The sequence below is a fragment of the Nipponia nippon genome, unplaced genomic scaffold (genome assembly GCF_047370975.1).
Source record: "Nipponia nippon isolate SJK-2023a ecotype South Korea unplaced genomic scaffold, ASM4737097v1 scaffold_12, whole genome shotgun sequence".
In the NCBI taxonomy this organism is placed as follows: Eukaryota; Metazoa; Chordata; class Aves; order Pelecaniformes; family Threskiornithidae; genus Nipponia; species Nipponia nippon.
Genome location: NW_028262313.1, coordinates 860,798 through 881,154, shown reverse-complemented (window position 1 = coordinate 881,154; position 20,357 = coordinate 860,798). Strand labels below are relative to the sequence as shown.

The window sequence follows — 20,357 nt, the reverse complement described above, 5'->3', positions numbered from 1 at the left end:
CTCTATCATAAAGCCTAACCCCTTGCCAAATCTGTACTCCCAAACAGCAACCTACCGTTACTCCTAGCAAAATAATTTTACTGTGGAAACTAATATTCGGGGTTTATTGACCCTAAAAAACTTCCCTAAAGCAAATCAATTGACCCGAGAAAGCTGCAACCCACCCAAAAATGTGAAGTCGGGAGGATATGCCCATAACCTTACATGGAAAATCAACACTAACCCTCACCTTAACGACAAACCTCACATGGGGGCCTGGGCATAGCCAAACATTTCTCACGGCCGCCAAGTCACCCGCGGTGGTGTGAGCACCGTGTGGAGCACCCAGGAGGAGCTGGGCTGTGAGAACCCAGACGCCCAGCGCTCACTCTGCAGGGACGCTCCCACCCTACGCCTAATCCCCAGGGCCATCCCCTGGCGCAGCCCCAGCCCCGCTCCCCTGCCTGGCCGCCACGTGCTGTCACAACCTGCACCTCAGGCCAGACTTCGACCCGCATCCCCCCGTCCCCAGGACCGAGCTGGCACCCCGGCCCCGGCAGCACCCGCCGCTCCCCCCCGCAGGAGCATCCCGCTGGCCCAAAGCTTCCCGGAGCACCGGCCCCGGCCACGATTCCCCATTCCACATCTCATCTGTGGACCGACTCTGGATGCGAACATAGGAAAACCCACATGGACAGAACCACTGATGGAGCTTTGGCCCTCCTTTAAACATCCCCGTCCCTCCTCGTCCTCCCTGAGCCGCAGTTCTGCCACACACTCCAGCCTGGTTTTCTTTTCAAAAATACTCTTTTATTTTTCAGCCACTTTTGGGAGGGGAAGCGGTGTCAAGTCCTTCAGCTTCTACCCAACGTGCCAGCGCAAACAGAAACATTTTAAACCACAACAAGAAAAACAAAGAAACTAAACTATGCCCACACGTCAGCATACAGCTGACTTCCAATGCCTGAGCAGCAGGAGCAAACCAAACCAGACATTTCTCAGCCAAGGATCATGAAAAGACACCATAATCTGTAAAATGCATTAGAAGGTCTACTTAACGAATATTAACTCAAGGAAAATTGAAGTTTATAATCCTCAGAGTATGTTGTTCCCTTTTACTACACCAGCCATACATTTTGGGGTCGATGCAGTGTTTTCTGTCTATAAAATGAGCAGTTTGAAACCTGGGTTCAAACAAAGAAGCAAGCTGTGATTCATTCTGCACAGGGCAGGGCAGGCCAGGGTGTCTTTCCAATGATGGTGCTGCTGCTTTAGCTCCACGGGCATTCCTTTAGCTCCCAGAGAGCCTTCTCTCCGCACAAGCCCGGGATACACCACCCACGGTAAATGGGATCCCAAAGCACCAACTGCACAAAGTCGAACTGCATTTTCCATCCTCACCGCCCTGCGAACAGTCCCCATCCACCTCTGCCTCAGGCCAGCCTCCTCCCTCTCTGCGCAGGGGGTCTCAGCCCTGGGCTCCCGCTCCCCCGGCCCCGTCAGCCGCCAGCCCCACCAGCGCCCAGCACATGCCTGGAGGCACACCAGATGGGCTCCAGTTTGGACCTCCGAGTCCCGTCTGCCGAGCATGGCACGAGCTGTCAGACACCCGCCTGCTGCTCCCCAGTCTGCACCAGTTCGCTGTCCCAGTGCACGGGGCTGGTGGTCGTTCGGAGGGGGGAGGTTGTCGCCCCCAGGCAGGGATGCCACAAAGCCGCGCCGCAGTCCCCGCCTGCACTGCCGCGCAGCGTGCCGCTAACCCTGAGCCGTGAGCTCATGCACAGCTCCGCGGCCAGCACTCTCACGCCTCCCGCTCCTGTGAAGCCGTGAATCGCAGAGGCAGCGCCGCGCTGAGGGCACTGCAGCCCCGCAAGCAGGCTGCAGCACTCGCCCGTGGCTTTCTGGCTCGCCCCCCTTCGCGCACCGCTGCCTACACCCCCATGCATGCACAGCCGCTGCACAAGCGCGCGGGTTTCTTGGTTGCCATCTAGCAACAAACCCACATGTGGAAAGCCTTTCTGCGGGCAACCTGCAAACGCCTCTGCTGCTGTGGGTCTGCCTACACCAGAACCATTTGGCATGTCTGCTGGCAGCAAAGATGCTCCCACAGGCATTCATACTCCCTTCACTTCTCCACTCCTCCAAAGCGGGCTAGAGGACTTATTTTTGCTGGGGAAAGGTGGCCCAGTTTTGTCCGGAGCAGGCAGTGCAGGGGACGTGGCTTTCTGGCTCGCTAGATGCCAACGTCCAGGTTTAGGAATGAGACGCTGCTGTAGAGCTCTGACGAGACCGAGCTGCTCTCCAGGGTGCAGGTCCGACCAGGCAGGGGGGATGGAGCATGCTCTTCTGCTGAATCCTCACTCTCTGTGCTCCTAAGGAAGTAAAAAAGAGAGATGCTATTTACAAACTGCTTCCATTGCCGACTCCACGCCTGAACGGCCTCTAGCAGTGACCCCAAAGATTTGCCGTCTCTTTGGACTGTCCCAAAAGGACCGTGAAGCCAGACAAGGAACAGGAGCAGAGAAGACTCGTAAGGTCTGCGCTCCAGGAAACCATTTCGCACAGGACAGCCCACGTCTGCTGAAGCCCTGCAAGGAGAGGGAAGGCTGCCGAGCATGCCCTGCTGCAGACCACAGGGGAGCAAAATACCTCCCGTGCTGCGTGCCATGACCGTGGGCCCAGATCATGGGACACGAGGCCCTTTCACCCCACCTTCTTTAATCATGGGGAAGGGCAGGAGCTCAAATTCTGAGCCTATATGGGACTGACCTATATTGCAGCCAAAAAGCAGAAGTACGGACATAGCTGGCAGTCACACGCACAGACGCACGTGCACACAGATGCACACAGGACAGGCAAAAAATGCACAGAAATGCAGGCAACACCAAGGGTGAAGAAAATTTGGAGGAGGCTAGTGATGGAGCTGAAAATGGAGCAGGCATCAGTGTGTGATCCCGAGAGGCCGGAGCAGCGGAGGGGTCTGGGGTGCAGCAGGAGAGGAGCTGTGTAGGTACACACTCAGAAAGGTGTCTGCGGTGGAGGAGCTCTGATGCAGGGCAGATTTGGATAAAGGAGAGAGCACGGCACAGGCTGTGGGGGGTGGGAAAGGGGAACAGGGAGCTCCAAGGGACAGAAAAGCTGGGATGCTTCAGCGGTTAGGTGTTAGCACAGAAAGTGAAGGATTTTAGCTGGGGAGTTAATGACTGAAAGTGCCAGAAGGGTCAGGAAAAACGGGCAGGAAGATCAGCGGGATTCCTCCATCACTTGCCAGCGGCGCGGGGAGCGCGGCAGCAGGAGGTCTTTGCCCCCGTGCAGCCAGGTGCCCTCCAGCAGCACCGCGGCTCCGCGCCTGGCGGGGACTTACGGCACGGCGTTGAACTTCCTGCGCAGAAGGTAGTCGATGACATCAGGGTCTGTCTGAAATAGCCTCCTTAGGATGTCGTGTTGCATTTCTGGAGAGACCTGGGAGGGATACACAGACACGCTGGCTCACGGCAGCTCCTCCTCTCCGGAGGAAGAGGAGCAGGGGCAGCCGAGCACAGCCAGCGGACTCCAGGCCAACCCGTGCTCACAGACCCTCTGTGTTGGTGTCATGTCCCACACACCTCCCGAGGCTCGGAGCAGGATCTCAGCCCCTGCTTTTCCCGTGCTAACCCCGGTCCTTTGGCTCCCTGTAGACCTGACAATTGCTACAAGGCTTTGGGGGGACCTGACATGTCACGTTCCCATAGACCTGTAGGAAATGGACATTTCTGGTATTTTTCGGGAATTTCCCAGGTTCTCTCCTAAAACCAGGGCCAGGAGGACTGCTCAGTGTATGCTCTTGCTGATCCAGGGAGTTTTTGCCAGGGTTTCAAAGCAGCGGCACAGCCTCCACTGGGTTGTCCCCAAGGAGAGCAGCTATGCAACTGGACGGCATGACCCTCAGCTCTGCCTTTACGATGCCAGTAACAAACCACCCCAAGTTAATATTTACACCTGCCATGAGGAATGATCCACATTTCCACAAGCCACTGCTAAGTGGGGCTGTGAATACATCCTTCCTTCTGCTGCCATTAGAAGAGTTCAGAGGGGAAGGAAAGGTCTAGAGAAGCTGCCCTGAGAAAGCCTCACCTACCATGAACAAGGTCTGGTGGTGCTCAATCAACCTCTGGAGCACCAGTATGATGGCAGTGCTGTCTTCAAAGTTCATGGCACCAGCATCTTTCTCCCCAGGCTTCTCCTTCTGAAGGATGTTGGGACCAAAGATTGTGGCCAAGTTTGAAACTGTCATTTTATTCCCAGGAATCTAGCAAGCAAGCACAAAAGGAAATTGCAGATTATAGATGCATGAACATGAGATGTCCCAGGACAGTCTCACCCACCCCAGGACGGGAACACGAGCTGCTGAGTGAGGCCAGGGTGCAGATCTGGGTCCGGTTTGGTCCTCTCCGAGCTGGTGGCAGGGCCAGCACAAAGGGTTTGTGGTGCTGGAGCACACGCTCATCCCCTCCTTGCATCAGGGCCTCCATTCCCATCTACCTCGCTTTCACAATACCCACCAGAAGGTAACAACCAATATTTCTATATCATCGCACAATATGGGCCAAAACCAGTCTCTTTGAATCATCGAGAGACTTAGAGCTTGAATTGTCCAGAGAAGCCAAAAGCAACCTCAATGCACGATGACAGGTCCTTCATGAAAGCTGGAGGTGGAAAACTAGAATTAATCCACAAAAAATGTCCCTTGCGCTGCCTACGGACATGCAGCCAGGTCTCTCTGGGGTTACTGCAACCCAGAAAATCACTTAGCTGGACCGAGAGCAACCCAGACCCGCCACGGACAAGGGGATTTACCAACAGTTTGGTTTTGCCAAAGGATTCACCCGGGCTTGCAAGAAGCTCTGCTTCGTTGTACTCAACAAAGTTTGAGCAACCCCTTCTTCGTGCAGTCGACCCGTTTGGGCCAGCCTTACCTCCTGGCCGTCGGGGCCCCAGGAGCTCTCGGCGTGCCGGGCCACCTCGCTGAGGAACCGCAGGAGCCGGTGCAGCGTGTCGCTGTGGCAGGGGGGCAGCAGGAAGAGCAGCAGCTGGAGGGCGGCCAGCTGCCCCGGGCCCTCCATGGCTAGGCAGAGAGCAGCCCGTTAATTAGTGCGATTCCCAGCCCGCTAGGCACTTCCAGCTGGACAGCCCTCGTTTGCATCCACGGTAACGAGCTCTGGAGGGAGCCAGACTGGCATCTTACCCCAGCAAGGGCTGCGACGTGATTGCATTTGGTATTGTACAGCCCCAAAGTCAAAGACTGTCCTAGACCAGAGGGATTATAATCCAATTATAAAAAAAAAAAAAGCACAGACTGCAGCAACTGCATGTGGCAGTGGCCGGCAGCCTATCACTAACCCCACCGCTGCCGGGCGGTTTGGGGAAAGCAGGGTGGTAAGGAAGGATCTGCGAGGCAAACGTTTGAAAAATCGTACGTGGTGTGGTGTGAATTCATGGTTTTGCCCCACAGGTCCACATGAAGCCCAGGGCCGTTTGGCCCTTTTAACAGTGTCAGCAAGGGGAAAGAAAGCCACCTCGCTGCAGCGGTAGTGATGCTGAGCTGGCAAGGGAGGAGGATGGGGGACGGCAAACACCAAGCCAGCCAAGGCGAGAGAGAGTGCCTACAACACCCAAAAGGAGGGTGTGATGCACGAGGGACGTTCAAAGCTCTGTGCGATGGATGGCAGGTCAGGAAAGAGCAGCGGGCGGGGGACTGCGTGGTCCCGTACCCTGCTCCGGTGCTGGCTGCGAGGGGAGGCTCCTCAGATCACTTGCGTAAGGAGAACTGGCAAGACCTGGTGCAGGTACGAGGGTCGCAAACCCGGCGCGAGCTGAAGACCCCCTCAGATCGCACACCCGGGCAGTGACAAGAACACAGGCTGTGACAGTAGCATGTAACGGAGCGTGTAGCTAAACCGCAGCCCTGCGGCCTGCTGAATGCCATGTCCACCACACAGCTGGATGGGCTCAAACAGCAGCTGAGCAAGCAGATGGAACAGAAATCCACCAAAGGCTGTAAAACGTTAACAGGAGTCACTTAACAAGAGTTACTCGTGTTACTTGGAGACCCCTGGAAGGCGGAATACTGGAGGAAACACCACTGCTTTCACACACTCCTGTAAGTAAGAGACCCTGGCTGCTCCTGAGCTAGAAAAGATGGGCACTGCAGCCAGCCTTCCATCTCCACCGCCGCCCAGGTTTTCCCGATCTCCCTAAGGAGACCGCATGCTGAGACGTGCCCCAGCCTCAGGATGTATTCATCCTGAAGAAACTCAGTGCTACATGCCCACAACTAGAGGACACAACCTGTAGCCCCATGCCTTTGCTCTGGGGTGATTTCAGCAAGGACAGGTTGGTTTACACTCCTGCTTTACAGTGCACGGCTGCTGTGTGCTCAAATACCTGAGCTGGAGGGCAGAAGATTGCCTTGTACGCTCCCTGAAATCCCTGTACACCTCTGTACCCCACCACATGCCCTGTCTTGCTCCCTGGCATGGCACAGCCTTAGAGCAAGCCCATTGCTGCGTAGCTGCTCGGTTTTGATGTGGAAGCAGGGATTCAAGGATTTGGATTTGGAGAATTAAATCTGAGGAGAGAAGGATGGCAAAAGGGAAGCAAAGAGATGGTGAAGGAGTCCAAGAAAGAGTGATGCTGGAAGCATTGGAAGCAGTGGAGACTGCCTAAAGACTCAGTCACCCAAAATATGGAGGGTAGGGGGACTGGGCAGGGCATTTGCACAGACCCCCCGACGGGCAGCGCAAACGGCTGGGCTCAGCTCCTGCGCAGACGCTGAACTGTGCTGGGACCTGCTACTGAGCCAGGTAATTGCACAAGAAGAAAATTCCCTTTTTTTCCTTACAAAACCAAGCGTGGTGGGTGGGCTGTGCAGAGCGAGAGCAATCCACCCCCGGCACTCACCAGCTGTGCTGAGGAAGGCTGCATAGAGCTCCCTGGGAACCAGGGAATCCGGCATGTCCCGAAGAAACTCTTTGAGCAGAGCAGCCACATCATGAACGCTTTGATGCTCATCCAAGAAAACATCCAGTCCTCGGTCAAACTCTTCCCTCAGCTTAAAGATGGAAGAAAGGAGAAGAATAAAAGCAACAGCCAGTTCGTCCTCGTTATACGAGTCGTGCTGTCAGGAGCTGTGCTGTACAGAGCTGCTGCGATGGCAGGGCAGGGGGGCTGGCTACTCCCAACGTTCCCCTGCCACAGGGCACCCCCAAAGCAGGCACGCAGAGCCCAAGAGCCTGCTGCTGCCCAGAGCATGGGCCACAGGACCAGAAGGAGCTGCTGCTGGTGAAGGGGGCCCAGAGGAGGCTCTGAAGTGCCAACCAGGGGATGGAGGCTCATCTGTTGAAGGCAGCTTGGAGAGATGAAGCCTGCTCTCATGGCTGGGAGAAGGACCCAACAGCAGGTTACCGGCTGTCTGTGATCCAGCACGTGCCTGTGATATCTTAGACCTCTCCACATCAATGTCTGCTTTATTCATTCCCCGCCCATACAAGCATCTGTCCTTTGGATGCGGTGCTGCTACAGAGGAGGCAGCAAATGTCTCACTTTACCTGCTGAACTCTTTTCTTGGAGCTCCCGACCCGGAAGATGCCCACCGTTTGGAGACCTGGGAGACAGACAGGTTAGTGCTCTGCGTTTCCACGGCTCCCTGCCACCCCGACCAGTCCTTGGAGCACCTCAGCCTCCTGGAAGTGGTTCTCTAGCACTGCACGCGAGGCAGCGCGTCCTTCCCCGCTCCTGGCAGAGGGGGTAAAAAGAAAGGTTTTGGAGTCATAAGATTTTCTGGCGTTGATTGTCTGCGGGTCAGGGAGGAGAACTCACCTGTACGGTCCCTCCAAGCTAGATGCTGGATTTGCAGGGGGAGTTAAGGCCAGAGCGCACCAGGAGATGGGTCACTGATAGGCACGGTGACATTCGCTTCTCAGCCCAGGTGCTGCACCCAGCCCAGAGGACTCTCCCCGGGCGGCTTTTCAGGAGCAAGCCCTGCCCCAGGAATCAGCTGCCTCCTGCCGTCTCGGGGAGCGGCCGGGCCGAACTGCCCCAGCCCACCACGTACGATGGGATTTTACCAACCTAGAGTGGGACAGGCTGGAGGGACGTGCGTATTTACCGTGTGTTTCAATGTGCTTGCAACATCTGTCCACAATCCGCGGGACCTGCCAGGTGATGGGGTTGAGGCTCAACGTGTTTTTCTTGCCCAGGCTTCTCCGTGGATCCAGCTCGTGGGGGTGTGACAACTGCAGTGCCTCCAGCAGCTTGGACGTGTTGTCGCTCAGGTCGGTGATGGAGTCCACGGACATTGCCCCCTGAGATGGAGCAGAGGTGATTCACAGGGTGGCAGGAATTACCCCACAAGATCCCAGTACACTGTCATTGCTGTGACCTCAGAAGTTTGTGGGAAAGGGAGGCATCACCTCCAAATGAACACAGAGTCTACAGACCTGCCTGGGCTTGCAAGAGAACCGGAGAGACTTTTCATCTCCCGTGCATTTGTTTATGTGCACGGCTCCTAGCACGAGGGGTTTCTAAACACAGCCTTCCTACTGGGGCAGACCCTACACCGCATGCAGACATGGGGGAAGAGGAAACATCCCCAAATCTTTCACCTTTGACTGCGCAATATACTGGATTTAGTTACCTGTGTTGGAGCTGCAGGGGTTACAGGCACTTAGCAAGAGGCAGGCGTGGGTCTCTACTCCAAAGAGACGAGGCGAACCAAACCCTGCCCAATACTCACCTCCCCTCGCAGGAAACAGGACTAAAGCCCAGGAGGTGGCCACGGCTGACACCATCTTCCTTGCCCTTTGACACAAGGGCAGTCAATACCAAAAGCAGAGCAGTTCAGCGGCACAGGGGATGTCCCCACAGCAGCGAGGGGTCTCTCCCTGCTGCGTGGCCAGGGAGCCAGCATGACCCACCATCGATGGCCACAATTCATGGTGGGAATTTTGCAACTGCGAGGCCCAGAGTCCAACCGCGACAGTGCCAAAAAGGCGACGCGGTTTCACGGAGAAGTCGTATCTGCTCGCAGTGCTGCTCACCAAGATGCAATGCAATGGAGGAGTAGAAAAATCCACGCCACTGATGATGAATCTCCTCCTACCCCTACCTACCTTTGGCTGCCTGGCCAGGTCCTTCTGGTAACCTGGGCTCCGTAAGAGCTGAGCTAGTAAAGCCTCTCCCACCCCTCACAGTCCATCTCTTGGGGGAAGCAGGGGCACCCCATTTCCCTGAGGGCAGACGGGGACCAACCCACCACACAGCACGAATAACTCACGTTCATTAAGAAAAGACCCTGGGAAACCATATTTATTGCTGAAGTCGGAGCCTCCCCCAACCTGCAGCACCATCACCGTGCAGCCCGTTTTTGCAATCGTACCCGTCGCTGGCTCCAGGTGCTGTTGTTGAGAAGAGCTGGGGAAAGCGGCTCCTCTGGGAAGACCTCGCAGGGTGCCAGGCCACAGCCCCTGCCCATCGGGGACCTCTTCTGCCTCTGAGCCCGAAATCTTGTCACTGTCGCTTCCACCTCCAGGCAGAGCCGGCGGCTCTTCTTCACGGCTTCCTGCAGTTGCTTGTAGGCGCGGTCATTGGCGATGACTTGGAAGAGGGGGATCCCAAAAGTCTGAGGAGAGCAGTCTAGGGAAAAACATGGGAGAAAGGGAAAAGTATCGCTAGCAGGAAAATCAAGTGGGAGGGGCACACATGCACACCTGGATAAAATAATTAACCAACAGAAGGGAATACCAGGCTACTGTAAGGGTAACCACCAGCAGGAGAGCGAAGAGGACAACATGTAAAACCATTGACAAGGAGATCTGTAGCTTGAATCCAGGACGGCAGTCCCATAGCGATCAGTGCCCTTGCATGCCCTGTCCCCTCCTGCTCCCTGCTCCCCCTCCAGCTCCCCAGGAGCCAGGAGTGCCTGGGTGGGTGGGAAGAGCATCCCCAGCGACCCCGGGCAAACCCAGAGGGGAGCTGCTGCCCCTGGAAAGCCCTGGGTCATTGCGTGCTGGGGCTCAGGGTGCAGGGCAGCCAGGCAGCCGAGCGGGGAGGGCACGGCGTGGGAGAGGCCGTGCTGGAGGGAGAGGCAGGAGACGCAGGGGAGCTGGGAAGATGGCAGGAAAACTGGCCTGCATCAGCGTGCCTGGGGCAGCCTGGCCCAGTGTTCCCTGAACTTTCCTTCCTTTTATTGGCTACAGCCTCATGAAGATGCCATAGCGTCTATGAAGTGGAGACTTCACAAATCACCAGAAACAGTCGATACAAAAGATTCTCACCAAATTATAACCTCCAGTTTTCTACAGGGTTTGCGTCAGCTATGTCTGTTCGAGAGTAACAGTCTTGGTATTAATGGCATTTTTCCCAAATAACTTTCCCCCTCCACACCTCCTTGCAGATGCAAGGAGAGCTCTCCTTACTTCCAGCTTCCACACCACCCTGGGCCATGGGGTTTTGGCAACCAGAGTACAAGACACAAACCCTTTTTGTAAAATATCAGGCTGCGGCTCGATGATTCCCTTGAGCGGACTTTATACTGGTGTGAAGAAAATTAGGAAGTGCTCATTCCCAGCTGGCTGTGCTCTACGCTTGTGGTTTCCCCAGGTTTGTGATGTCCTTCAAGGGACAATAAAACAGAGCTCAAAGCAGCGAGACCAGGGGTAAAATGGGCAGATAGAAATAGTCATATGTGTACATCTTTACAAATGCACATTCATGCGCACACACACGTCGTCCACACACACGTGCGTCCCTTCCAGACGCTCATGCTTGTGCACCTATCGTTACACCCCACTCTGGAGAACAGCAAAACTACACGGGACAAAGCACGGGGTTGAATTTGGGCACCTCCCAGCTCAGCCCCATCAAAAATCACCAATTCCCTTTGAGAGCAGGGACCAAAACCTGGGTAAAAGGGAGGCTGCTCACCTTTCTTCTCCTTTGAAAAGCTCTCCAGCTTCTGGCGGATAGATTTACTGCCTTTAGGTCCAACTAGGAGGAGAAAAGAAAGCAAAGGTTCTGCATCATGAGGCTGGTTTGGTACAGTCTCCCCTTGAGGACATTTGCCTTTCTGCACCCCCGCAGGCAGAGCACGGCCACGGGCACCTCCCACGGGCAGAGGGACGCCATGGGCCTGACGTGGCCGTGGCCCAGAGGGGATGCATCAGGCCACGTGGGATGGCATGCTGGCCATCAGCTACCTGGGGCAAACAGCCCCAGAGATGGGCCACCATCCTCCCAAAGTGGAGGAAGGGACCCTACCTTCCACACTCAGGCGCCTGGACTGGGGGGTCCCATGGCACCACACCATAGCCGTGGGTTAAAGACACCCCAGCTGTGGGATTCACCCCACCTGGCTCAGACCACAGCCCTGTAAAACCTCTGCATCAGGGCTTACTGCTGCCTTACCATCCAGGTGTGTACTCCAGCAACACACAAAGCTACAGCTCAGGGCACATCAACCATCGGGCAGCCAGCAAATGAATGGGCGTTATAAAACAGGGTCAAAATGAACCACAGCTGATCTTTCAGGTGGCACCCCAGCTTGCCATGCCCCACCAGAGAAAACGCCTGATGCCGCAGCGGCGACTGAATGCGGGCTGTGCACGGGACGCGCTGGGAGACTGCGGCCAGCGGCCGACACCAGCGCCAGCAAATGGCTTCTCACATGGCAAAGAGCAGTGGAAAAACTTTAGCTGTGCAAAGGCTGTAGCTTAAAACTCTTCTGGCCACCTTCAGATTCTGTGTCTGTGTTATATATGACTCTGAATTAATGACAATGTCCTAGCAGTTACTTAGTGACCCAGAAAGCTACCCTAATTCATTCTCAGAGGTCGGGTCTTGACACTGGAAAAAGGAATACAGCCCCAGAAATGCTTTTGTGAATGTTTTACAGAGCACAGAGACAAATAAAGTTAGACAAAACACATACCACCAGAAATTCTGTACAGGTCCTGGAGAGGCAAGCCCCGCTCCTAAGTATTCCCCACATTGCACATCCAGGGACAGCAGCAATGACCTGAAAACTCATTCACTGCCCACCCTAACTCCTTCCAGGACGCATCACCCTATTCTGCCTTGTGCTCCTTATTCCCGAGGAATTCTCTTCCTAGAAGCGGCTTATATAATTGTTTGGGTTATTTTGTAAGATTTAGGAGACAGCTACGAAAGCTGGTATGAGCAACATGTGCATAACAGAGTAGCCTACATGAATTATTCTGCAGCACCGTATGTGACGTTTCATACAAATGACCAGACAGCAGGAGAAGAAGAACGCCCTGGCGACAAAGCACCCCCAGCTGAGGGAGCAAAAGCCCAGCAAACCTCCACCGCCTCAGCACGGAGTCAGGAGGGGTGACACGACGTGCCGAGGCTGAGCATCGGCACAACCCCACTCCTAAAGCTGCGCAGATGTTCCTCAGGGAGACAAACCGTCAGGCAGCAGAGAGTAAAGAAACCATCAGGATCCCCCTGCCCAGAAAGCCTGAGCCGGTGTCTCCATGCCAGCGTAACGCAGACGATCCGCTACAACCCTAGGAGGTGAGGACAACTTCTTTTCACTGAGATGCATTAGAGCAAGCTTGATGCTGTGCATCCGTCAAAGATTTTTATCTTTCTTGGTCACCTCCTGCTCAAACCACAGACTTGTTCCTGCAGACTTGGCCAAAACGAGATGTCGTGCCCGTGACGTGTTTGCTCTGTAGCTCGGGAGGGTCATGCTGAAGGAAGCCGGTTGCTGTGAGGTCTGAGATGCCACAGAAGTTCGTTGGGATTGAACGAGGCAAGAACTCTTGGAAGGAAAAGAGCAGTCCAGAGGGTATCCAAGCTGAAGGTTGCCCCAAAGGATGGTTCACAAGGGGATGCGCACCCCGTGATCCTCATCGTCTAGGTATCTGGAGATGCGAGGATTAAAAAAAGAGGTGCTGAACACCTTTTCCTTGAGGAAAGTAATAACAACTGCGCAATGGCTGTTTATTAAAGAAGGCAGGAATTTCACGTGGGTAGATGTTGGGGAGCAAGCACAGACAGGTGGATGGACACAAACGGAGACTGTGCAGACCAAATCCAGGCATTTCCAAACATCAGGAACTTCCCTTTAAGACGCTGGGATAGGAAAATGATGTTGCAAGTGCAATAGTTTCATAGCTAATCCTCAGCATCACACATTGACTCCCAGCCAACTAACTGCAAAAAGATCAACGAGCAGGTAGAGACCTAAAGGATGCAGAGACGGACGAAAGGAAGGAGGGGTTCCCCGACAGCAGCTGCTGCCTTCAAAACCCAGGTGAGCATGAGAGTGATGTCCAAAAGACACAGAAGGATGAGATCAGGACTTTGCAGCCCCCTGCACTTATCCTGCCGGACGAGAAGAGCCCATCGGACAAAACGCACCCCACTTAACAGCAAGGAAGGAAATACTCTTTTTTTCTTTTTGCACTGCACTGTTCCCTAGAGAAGCTACTGCTGCAGGGTATCACTGAAAATGGGATCACAACAGCTCAAAATAAGAAAAGAAAGAAAAGGAACCAGGATGTTTGTGGTCAGAGTCCCCCAGGGACTTAAAGGCAGTCTGTGGCAGCTGGTGCTGCAGCCCTGGGGGAACTGGGAGTTCTGGGAATAAGAGGGCAGCTTTTTCTCTTTCACTCTTCTTGAAGCCATTTCATTGCATGAAAGCTTCCAAATATTAATTAAGACAGGAAACCAAACTTGGATGTTGCCCTGAGTAAGCACTTGCTGTCCAGTATGAGGCTGAGCCCTAGGAAACGCTGCTCCCCTGGGACAGGTCCCCAGGGACGTGGGGGGCTCCATCCTTGGGAGGTCCCAGCCCCAGCTGCCCTGGGGTGCTGGTGACAGCCCCGCTGCGAGCGGGCGGTGGGGCTGGAGGCCCCCGAGCCCCCTTTGCGCCCGCACCACTGGGACCACGCCACCAGGCTGGTGAGCTGGAGGCATCTCCTGCCCTGCTGGGATGCCAAAATACGGCCCGGGGCAGAGGAGGCATTTCGAGGTGGTCTCTCCGCTCCCGAGTAACGAGTGAATTTGGGAAGGGGTGAGCTGATCCCCAGCTCGCCATGCTTGCGTGGTCCGATGTGTAGGCATCGGGGGACGCAGGCAGCTGTGGGAACCCAGCCAATGCCTGCATGTCTGGGTAGGCAGGACAGAGGAGGTCCGTTCCAACGAACTTTATATTTATCTGCCCATTAATTTCAGTAGCACGTCTTCTAGCCTTGCATAAGACCCACCCCGGCATCAGGACTTTGTGCTGGACATTAATCCAAAAAGCAAAGCTTGTCCCATCCCAGCAACATTAAGACAGTCCCAGTGGAAGACCTTGTCAAGTCATACTGCATCTGGTTTGGATTAGGGGGATCAGAGGCAGACAACAGGCAAGGTCATATTCTCACACTCCTACGGACACACAAACCCTCCTCAAAAGGCTGATTAGGCCTTTGAGGGTCAGACCAAAGCAGGGAACAAAAAATAAAACAGACCAAAATGTGTCACAAATGTCTTTCCATAAACATCATCCCATGTTACAAAGTGCAGGCGTGGGGCTGAGCAGCAATAATGGCGCCGACCTCAGCCCTCCCGCAGCAGGAGCCGTCCGCTCCCGTCCTCTACCTTTAGCCAGGCTGAGATCTCCAACAAGCAGCTTCTCCTGCAGCTGGTAGAGGGCAATCTCCTGCAGACTGGCTCTTTCCAACTCCGAAAGGCTATGCAGGGGCACAGGCTGCATTTTGGTGCTTTCTCCTGGCAGAACAGCTGAGATAAAGGTCCTCTGAAAAACATATATATATAAAAATCAGTCAGGAGCACATGGCAGAGATGCTTGCTTTAGGAGAGAAGCTGCTGAAAATGCCACACGGTGTCTTTGCAAGCGCCCTTGGCCCTCTTTCACCTCTCCGAAGAGCCAGCAGGTCTGGAGGTGCCCCAGCCGCACCATCTCACTTTGACCTTCTAAGCAAAGGCCTTGGAGGCACCAGGGAGCGGGTGGGGGACCTCGGCCCCGGCTCCCAAGACCCCACAGGCTCCCTGAGGCACCTCGGTGCTTGGCAGAGAGCTCCCCGGCCAATTCTAGCTGCCATCTGTTTTCACACGAAGCCCAACACCATCAGGTTCACGTACACAAGACGGGGCGCACCCTGGGCAGCCAGAGCAGGGCCTGCGGTCCTGATGCTGGGACTTGGCCATTCTTCACCATGGGAATGTCGTTCCTGGCTGGCATCAGCCTCGAGGCCATGCTCCACGTGGGCAAAGTCAGGATGGAGGCAAGCCCGCCCAGCGCCTCACCAAACCTGGAAGGCACCGCGGGTTCCAAAGCGCAACAAAAACTCGTGCGAGGGGAACAGCAGTAAGCAGTGCTTCGCCCTGCTTGGTCCGGCACCTTATCTGAGGCGCTTCTCTTCCCACCGGGGAGCTGCTCGGCGAACAGCAAACCCACGGAGCCAGGGGCTCCATCCCAGCGTGCCCTCACGCTGCGCCCGCAGACCTAACCCTCAGCCGCTGGCATTGGCGGCTGCCTCGGGATCAGCTCTGGATACATTCAGACTTGGACTTTCTTCGCCCTCCTGCTCCCCTAAGAAGCGGCACCCAGCGAAACGCCCCTGGCCGCGGCGGGAGCCTGAGCATTGCCCAGCTCCCTCCAGACACCCGCCTTGCTTCACCCCTGCCCTCCTACGCTCCCCACCAGTGGCCCGAACCTTTTGGTGTTACGCTAACAGGTCCCAGCAGCCCATCTTCATACAAATCCGCCGAACACTGCTGCCGGCCAGCCCCTGACTGCAGCTCAACGTGAGCAAAACCGTGGGCTGGGGGTGGAAAGGGCTTGGGACAAGACACCAGCCTCGGACCGGCCTTTGGAGGACGCTGTGCGGATGCACACCCCTCCTCTCCTCCACCTGTATCCCACCACGTGCTGGAGGCTCTCCTGCCGCCGTGCGCTCCGTCGGGCGGGGAGGCGGGACGGGTGCTTCCCACCCTGCGGGAAGGTGGGCGCAGCGTTTCCCTCCAGGGTGGGTGAAGAGAAGAGAGCTTTGGGGTTTTGCTTTTGCAGTTTCCCTCCAGGGTGCGGTTTTGCTTTTTTTAGTCATAAAAAAACCTCTAAACCCTGAAAAGCAGCACACGTCCCACTAAATAAGACTTATGGCCCCTTTTATTCAAAAGCTCCTCTTCTCTGCCTTTTTTCCCCATTTTAAATTGGTTTCTTTCTTAATTTAATACTTAACACTGAGCTTCATCTCTTGTAAATCGGACGCTTCCAGCACTGACCAGCGCTGCCGAAGCCTCACCAACGCCTTTACCCCCAGCACAGGCAGCCCACAGCCCCACACAGGTCACGGCCAAACGCCCCATCGTCTCTTCTCCCGCCCCTTTGGGGAGCTCGCCCCGGTGTTTGCAGCCTCCCGGGGCTCCTCGCCCCACACCAACCTGGGTGCCCACGCCGCTGCCGAGGGCAGAGGGGCTGCGGCTGCTCCTCCTGCTCCTCCTGCCCCGCGCCTGCCGCCGCCGGCGCCCCATGACGCCTCCCCGGCACCCAGCGCACCCGGCCACGGTCCAAAGAGCAAAAAGCAGCCATAAATAGAAGAAAGGACTGAGGTTATCAGCACGCGCACAGCAAAGATGTGGTCAGAGTACAGGCTGGGAAAGGAGCCTTCCCAAAGAGGGCTTTACGGCAATAATGACAAATAAACGCCTGGCCGCCTCCTAGAGCCAGCGGCGAGGGTGAGGACCCGCGGGAGCGGGACGAGGCGGTCTGCACAGGCTCTGGTACCAGCCCAGCCCAGCTCTGACGGCCCGGCTCCATCCCCCGTGCCCGCGGCGGGCTGGTCTCCGGGCCAGTGTTTCTTTTGGCCAGTTTTTCCATTTCTAAAGATATTTAGAAAGTTACATAAATTAAAAATAGATAAATAAATGAGTTGTTATGAACTCCCCAGAAGGGCACACCAAAAAGGAAATTCAGCCAAAGATATTCTTGAAGCATTTGATGTTTCTTACAAAAACTACGTGCCTCAGCACGGACGTGGTGACAAACGTGAGCTGCGGCACAGCCGAGCCGCCTGGCACAGCTCAACACCTCCGGACGACGGAAACAGGGGTACCTGGGTGCCCACGACTGCCTCCTGCACTGGCCTCGGGGGTAAATCACCCAGGAGGGGCTGGTGCAGTCCTGCCTCCAGGGCAGCTAACGCTGCGGGCAGGCAGAGGCAGCGCTGCTCCCACCGGGGCTCCGGGGATGCATTGGCAAAGGGGCCAGAGAGTCGCAACACCCGGTTACGTGTTAGGTGAGGCAGAGCCCACGGAGGCGTTCATCTCTTGCTTGAAAAGGGGCTTTTTCATTATTAAATTATTATAACCACTCAGGAGCTGTTCTTTAGGCTCTGCAGCTTGCTTTGGCCGCCCCTCAGCTTTCTGCCCCTCCACGAGCTCCCTCCCAAGGCGAGCTCCGCCAGCAGCCCTGGGTGCGATACCTGGCTCGCCATGACTTTCATCCTGCAGAAGAAAGAAAATCTGTGGAAGGAAGAAGCAGCCCTTTAGGAATGTATTCTATTTACTGTCTCAAAGTGGCTGCACGTAAGAGGCCAGTCTTAAACTAAAATAACTGACTGCTCCTGCCAAGCTTTGCAAGCAGAGATCCTGGGACGTGAGCTCCCCGCACGAGTTCTGCTCCGAGGGACGAGCAGGAGCGGTGCCCGGGCAGGAGCCTCTCGGCAGGACGGGAGCAGCGCTGCTGCCAGCAGATGGACAGACAAGCCCCAGGGACAGACACACCGAAGGAAATTACCTTTCTGCAGGCGAAGCACCCAGCTCCGGGCAGAGCCCACGTTCACAGCCCCTGCCTGAGCGGGAGGGACGTGGGAGCGGAGTCACGGAGGACGGGGCTGCCCTGGCGCAAGGGGGAGGAAGGCAGAGCAGGAGAGGGAGCGGAGCAGGGGCAAGGCAGGAAGGAGAAGTCAGGGCAAGCAGCTGCTTGTCTGGCCCTACCGTAACCACTACAACCCTATAAAAAGCCACCGTCGCCAGCTTTCTGATAAACTCGTGCTTCAGCTGTTAACCCTGAAAAACTTGGCCTTACTTCTTGCAACGAGCATGTGTTTATGCTCATGAGAGGAAGGTAGATGGGGACCACCACCCCCCCGACGGCAGCAGCGCGGCTCGGCGGTGCCCCGGCCCCGACGGGCGATGCCCCGCAGAGCCCCGTACGGCAGCGGGGCGGGCAGGAGCTGGCAGCGGAGCTCGCTCCAGCCTGGGCAGGCACCGCTGCTGCCTGCAAGGGGGAAAACGCCGATACACAGCGGGGGCAAAAGCCAGAGCACTGCAAATCCTCCTTCAGAGGGGGATGCCATAGAAGGCATCTTGCTAACTCAAAACCAGAACTAAAATGCCTTCGCTGGGAGCGTTAACATGGCACTTCCTCTCTGCAACGACTCCCCTGCTTATTTTTAGGACTGGGGCTTATTTAAGGAAATCTCACAGGAAAGGCTCGGCTCAGCTCAGCCACCCCTTCTGTTCCCAAGGAGCTGCAGTTGCTCCCCCATTTTCAGCGGCAAAGTCGCCCTCTTCCCAGCTGGAATGAAGGGCTGACATTTACCTTCCTCGTTTTCTTCTCGCAGCACGGCCAGCGGTAGCCTGGGCTCCCTCCTCTTCCTCCAGAACGATGGTGTTCAAGGCAGCGTCTCCACCGTGCCTCGAGCGGCCGGGAGAGCCTTCCCTGCCGGCCGGCGGGAGGAGAAGCGGAGCAGTGACGGCGAGGAGATGCTGCAGCTGAACGCGGCCGAGGGGAGGAGAGGGGTGATGAGAACGTGAATTTTCTGCCAAAAGAAATGAGAGCCAGAAACCTCGTGTGGAGAGAGAGAGGGCAGGGTTAGATGGGAAGGAGCAGCTCTTCCCACGCCTGACAGTGTTTGTGCCTTGGCAGGGGATCGATCATTGCTCAATCCATCTCCTCTCTCCCCACGCTTTCCCCGCTCTTACCCACCAGTAACCAGGACCCCTACCGCAGCATCGGCAGCTCCGGCAGATGAAACCCACAAGGGAAATTTGCCGCCCGGGTGCTGGCCGATGGGGGCAGGGGAGGGTTTTCACCTTGGCTCTCCATGCCGGCCTCTCAAGGGCTCCATCGCAGCCTCTTCACAGGGGCCGGCTGGGCCAGGCGCGCGGCTGCCCTCTGCACCCGCGACGGGGCTGCAGGGCCGCAGGGGTGCCCTGCAAAGCTCTGGCGTTGCAGAGCTTGCAGAGCTGACGGGATAGATGCACAGCTAGCATCTTGCACGACATGCTGTACGTGGTGGGTTACAGACCCCAGAGAGCCTTACAAATCTACAGCAACCCGCAAGACACGCGTGTTAACACCCAAAATTGGCACCTCCTTGCACGCCAACACGGCCACGAGCACCCCGGGAACCGCAGCCGGGCTCCTGGTCCACGAGAGGGTGACGCTCGGGGTGCAGCGGCACGTTCCCCGCAGTCGGCTGCAGTCCCGCTGCAGCCGTCGCCACAGCTGGGCGTTCACTCCTGCCCCCGCGGGACTGCGAGCACCGGTGTCCAGGTAGCAACCCAAACCCCGGGATGCTCGGATGCGCTCGCTAACGAGGGCGAGGGGACTCCTGGCTCCTGCCCCCCAGGTCCCTCCCGATGTTCTGCTGCCGCTCGGATGCCCACACCATGACACGTCCCAGCCCCAGCCCAGCTCTCGTATCTCCAGGGCATCTTTCTCCAGGAGGGTCTGGGTTAGCCGCAGGCTCCCTTTTAAACTAGACAGCTCCTGCTCGTCCAGGACCTGGCTCTGCCGCTGCCAGCTGCCCGAGCGAGCTCTGCGTCTCTGGATCCAGCTGGCACCGGTTGCCACCGGCCGCCTCGCTTCCCTCACCGCCGCAGCTGCGTCTGCAGAGGCCACAGCCAGGCTCGCAGCTTCCTCCAACACGTGGAGCCAGGGCAGGGAACCCCTCTGCAGGCTGCCGCACCTTCACGGAGGCTGCCGCGGTCCCGTTTTCTCCGTGCATCGCCTCACTGCCCATCGTCCTCACCAAGTACAAACCGGTGTCGCTGTGCCGCACCAGACGGCCGCCCCAAACGTTCAGCAAACTCCGTTTGCTCTGCAGAAGGAAGGAGGCGGTCACGGACCTTGAATTTACTGCCTGTGGAGTGAAGCAGCAGCAGAGGCTGGAGGGGAAGCGGGGAGCGTTCCGTAGCCGTTTGCTGCCGATCGCTCGCTGGCCCGACACTTGTGAGCGCTCTCGCAATGTGTCGCAAGGACAGCGAAGCCCCATGCTGGCGGAGGGCGCGGGAGGGAACGGCTCCCGTCCTGCAGCGGGCAAGGTAAGCCAGGTGAGAGAAAGAAAGCAGCAGGG

At 56.6% G+C, this 20,357-nt stretch overlaps 2 protein-coding genes across 14 annotated transcripts in view; both read right to left on the bottom strand.

Annotated features, from left to right (window-relative positions):
* Positions 1-749: 749 nt before the first annotated feature.
* On the bottom strand, positions 750-19,428 carry ARHGAP36 (Rho GTPase activating protein 36). 5 transcript variants are annotated; one of them, XM_087748259.1, is made up of 12 exons: positions 19,373-19,428; positions 18,599-18,818; positions 14,632-14,788; positions 10,942-11,004; positions 9,395-9,651; positions 8,126-8,321; positions 7,566-7,621; positions 6,919-7,069; positions 4,935-5,083; positions 4,097-4,267; positions 3,344-3,441; positions 750-2,351 (listed from the first exon to the last, which is right to left on the bottom strand). In XM_087748259.1, exons 3-12 carry the CDS (start codon positions 14,744-14,746, stop codon positions 2,213-2,215), a joined length of 1,395 nt encoding a protein of 464 aa, XP_087604385.1. In that variant the 5' UTR covers positions 14,747-14,788; positions 18,599-18,818; positions 19,373-19,428; the 3' UTR covers positions 750-2,212. The 5 variants fall into 5 exon arrangements, with proteins under 5 accessions (XP_087604385.1, XP_087604381.1, XP_087604383.1 ...); XM_087748255.1 differs by lacking the exon at positions 19,373-19,428 and adding an exon at positions 16,438-17,517 and having other exon boundaries at positions 18,599-18,735; XM_087748257.1 differs by lacking the exon at positions 19,373-19,428 and having other exon boundaries at positions 18,599-18,732.
* Positions 18,734-20,357, bottom strand: part of ENOX2 (ecto-NOX disulfide-thiol exchanger 2) — a 57,097-nt gene continuing 55,473 nt past the window's right edge. For 5 of the 9 annotated variants that reach the window (XM_087748252.1, XM_087748251.1, XM_087748253.1 and 2 more), the window contains one exon: positions 18,734-20,102. The gene's annotated coding sequence lies outside the window, so the exon portion shown is untranslated. The remainder of the gene's footprint in view (positions 20,103-20,357) is intronic. The other 4 variants (XM_087748250.1, XM_009474598.2, XM_087748247.1 and 1 more) reach the window with 2 other exon arrangements.

Coding starts and splice junctions, on each gene's coding strand:
- ARHGAP36 (XM_087748255.1), bottom strand. CDS start 16,527: ATGGGGCGCCGGCGGCGGCAGGCGCGGGGCAGGAGGAGCAGGAGGAGC. Junction 11,005..14,631: donor AGATCTCAGCCTGGCTAAAG/GTAGAGGACGGG, acceptor TTCTCCTCCTAG/TTGGACCTAAAGGCAGTAAA. Junction 7,622..8,125: donor CAAGCACATTGAAACACACG/GTAAATACGCAC, acceptor TCTGTCTCCCAG/GTCTCCAAACGGTGGGCATC.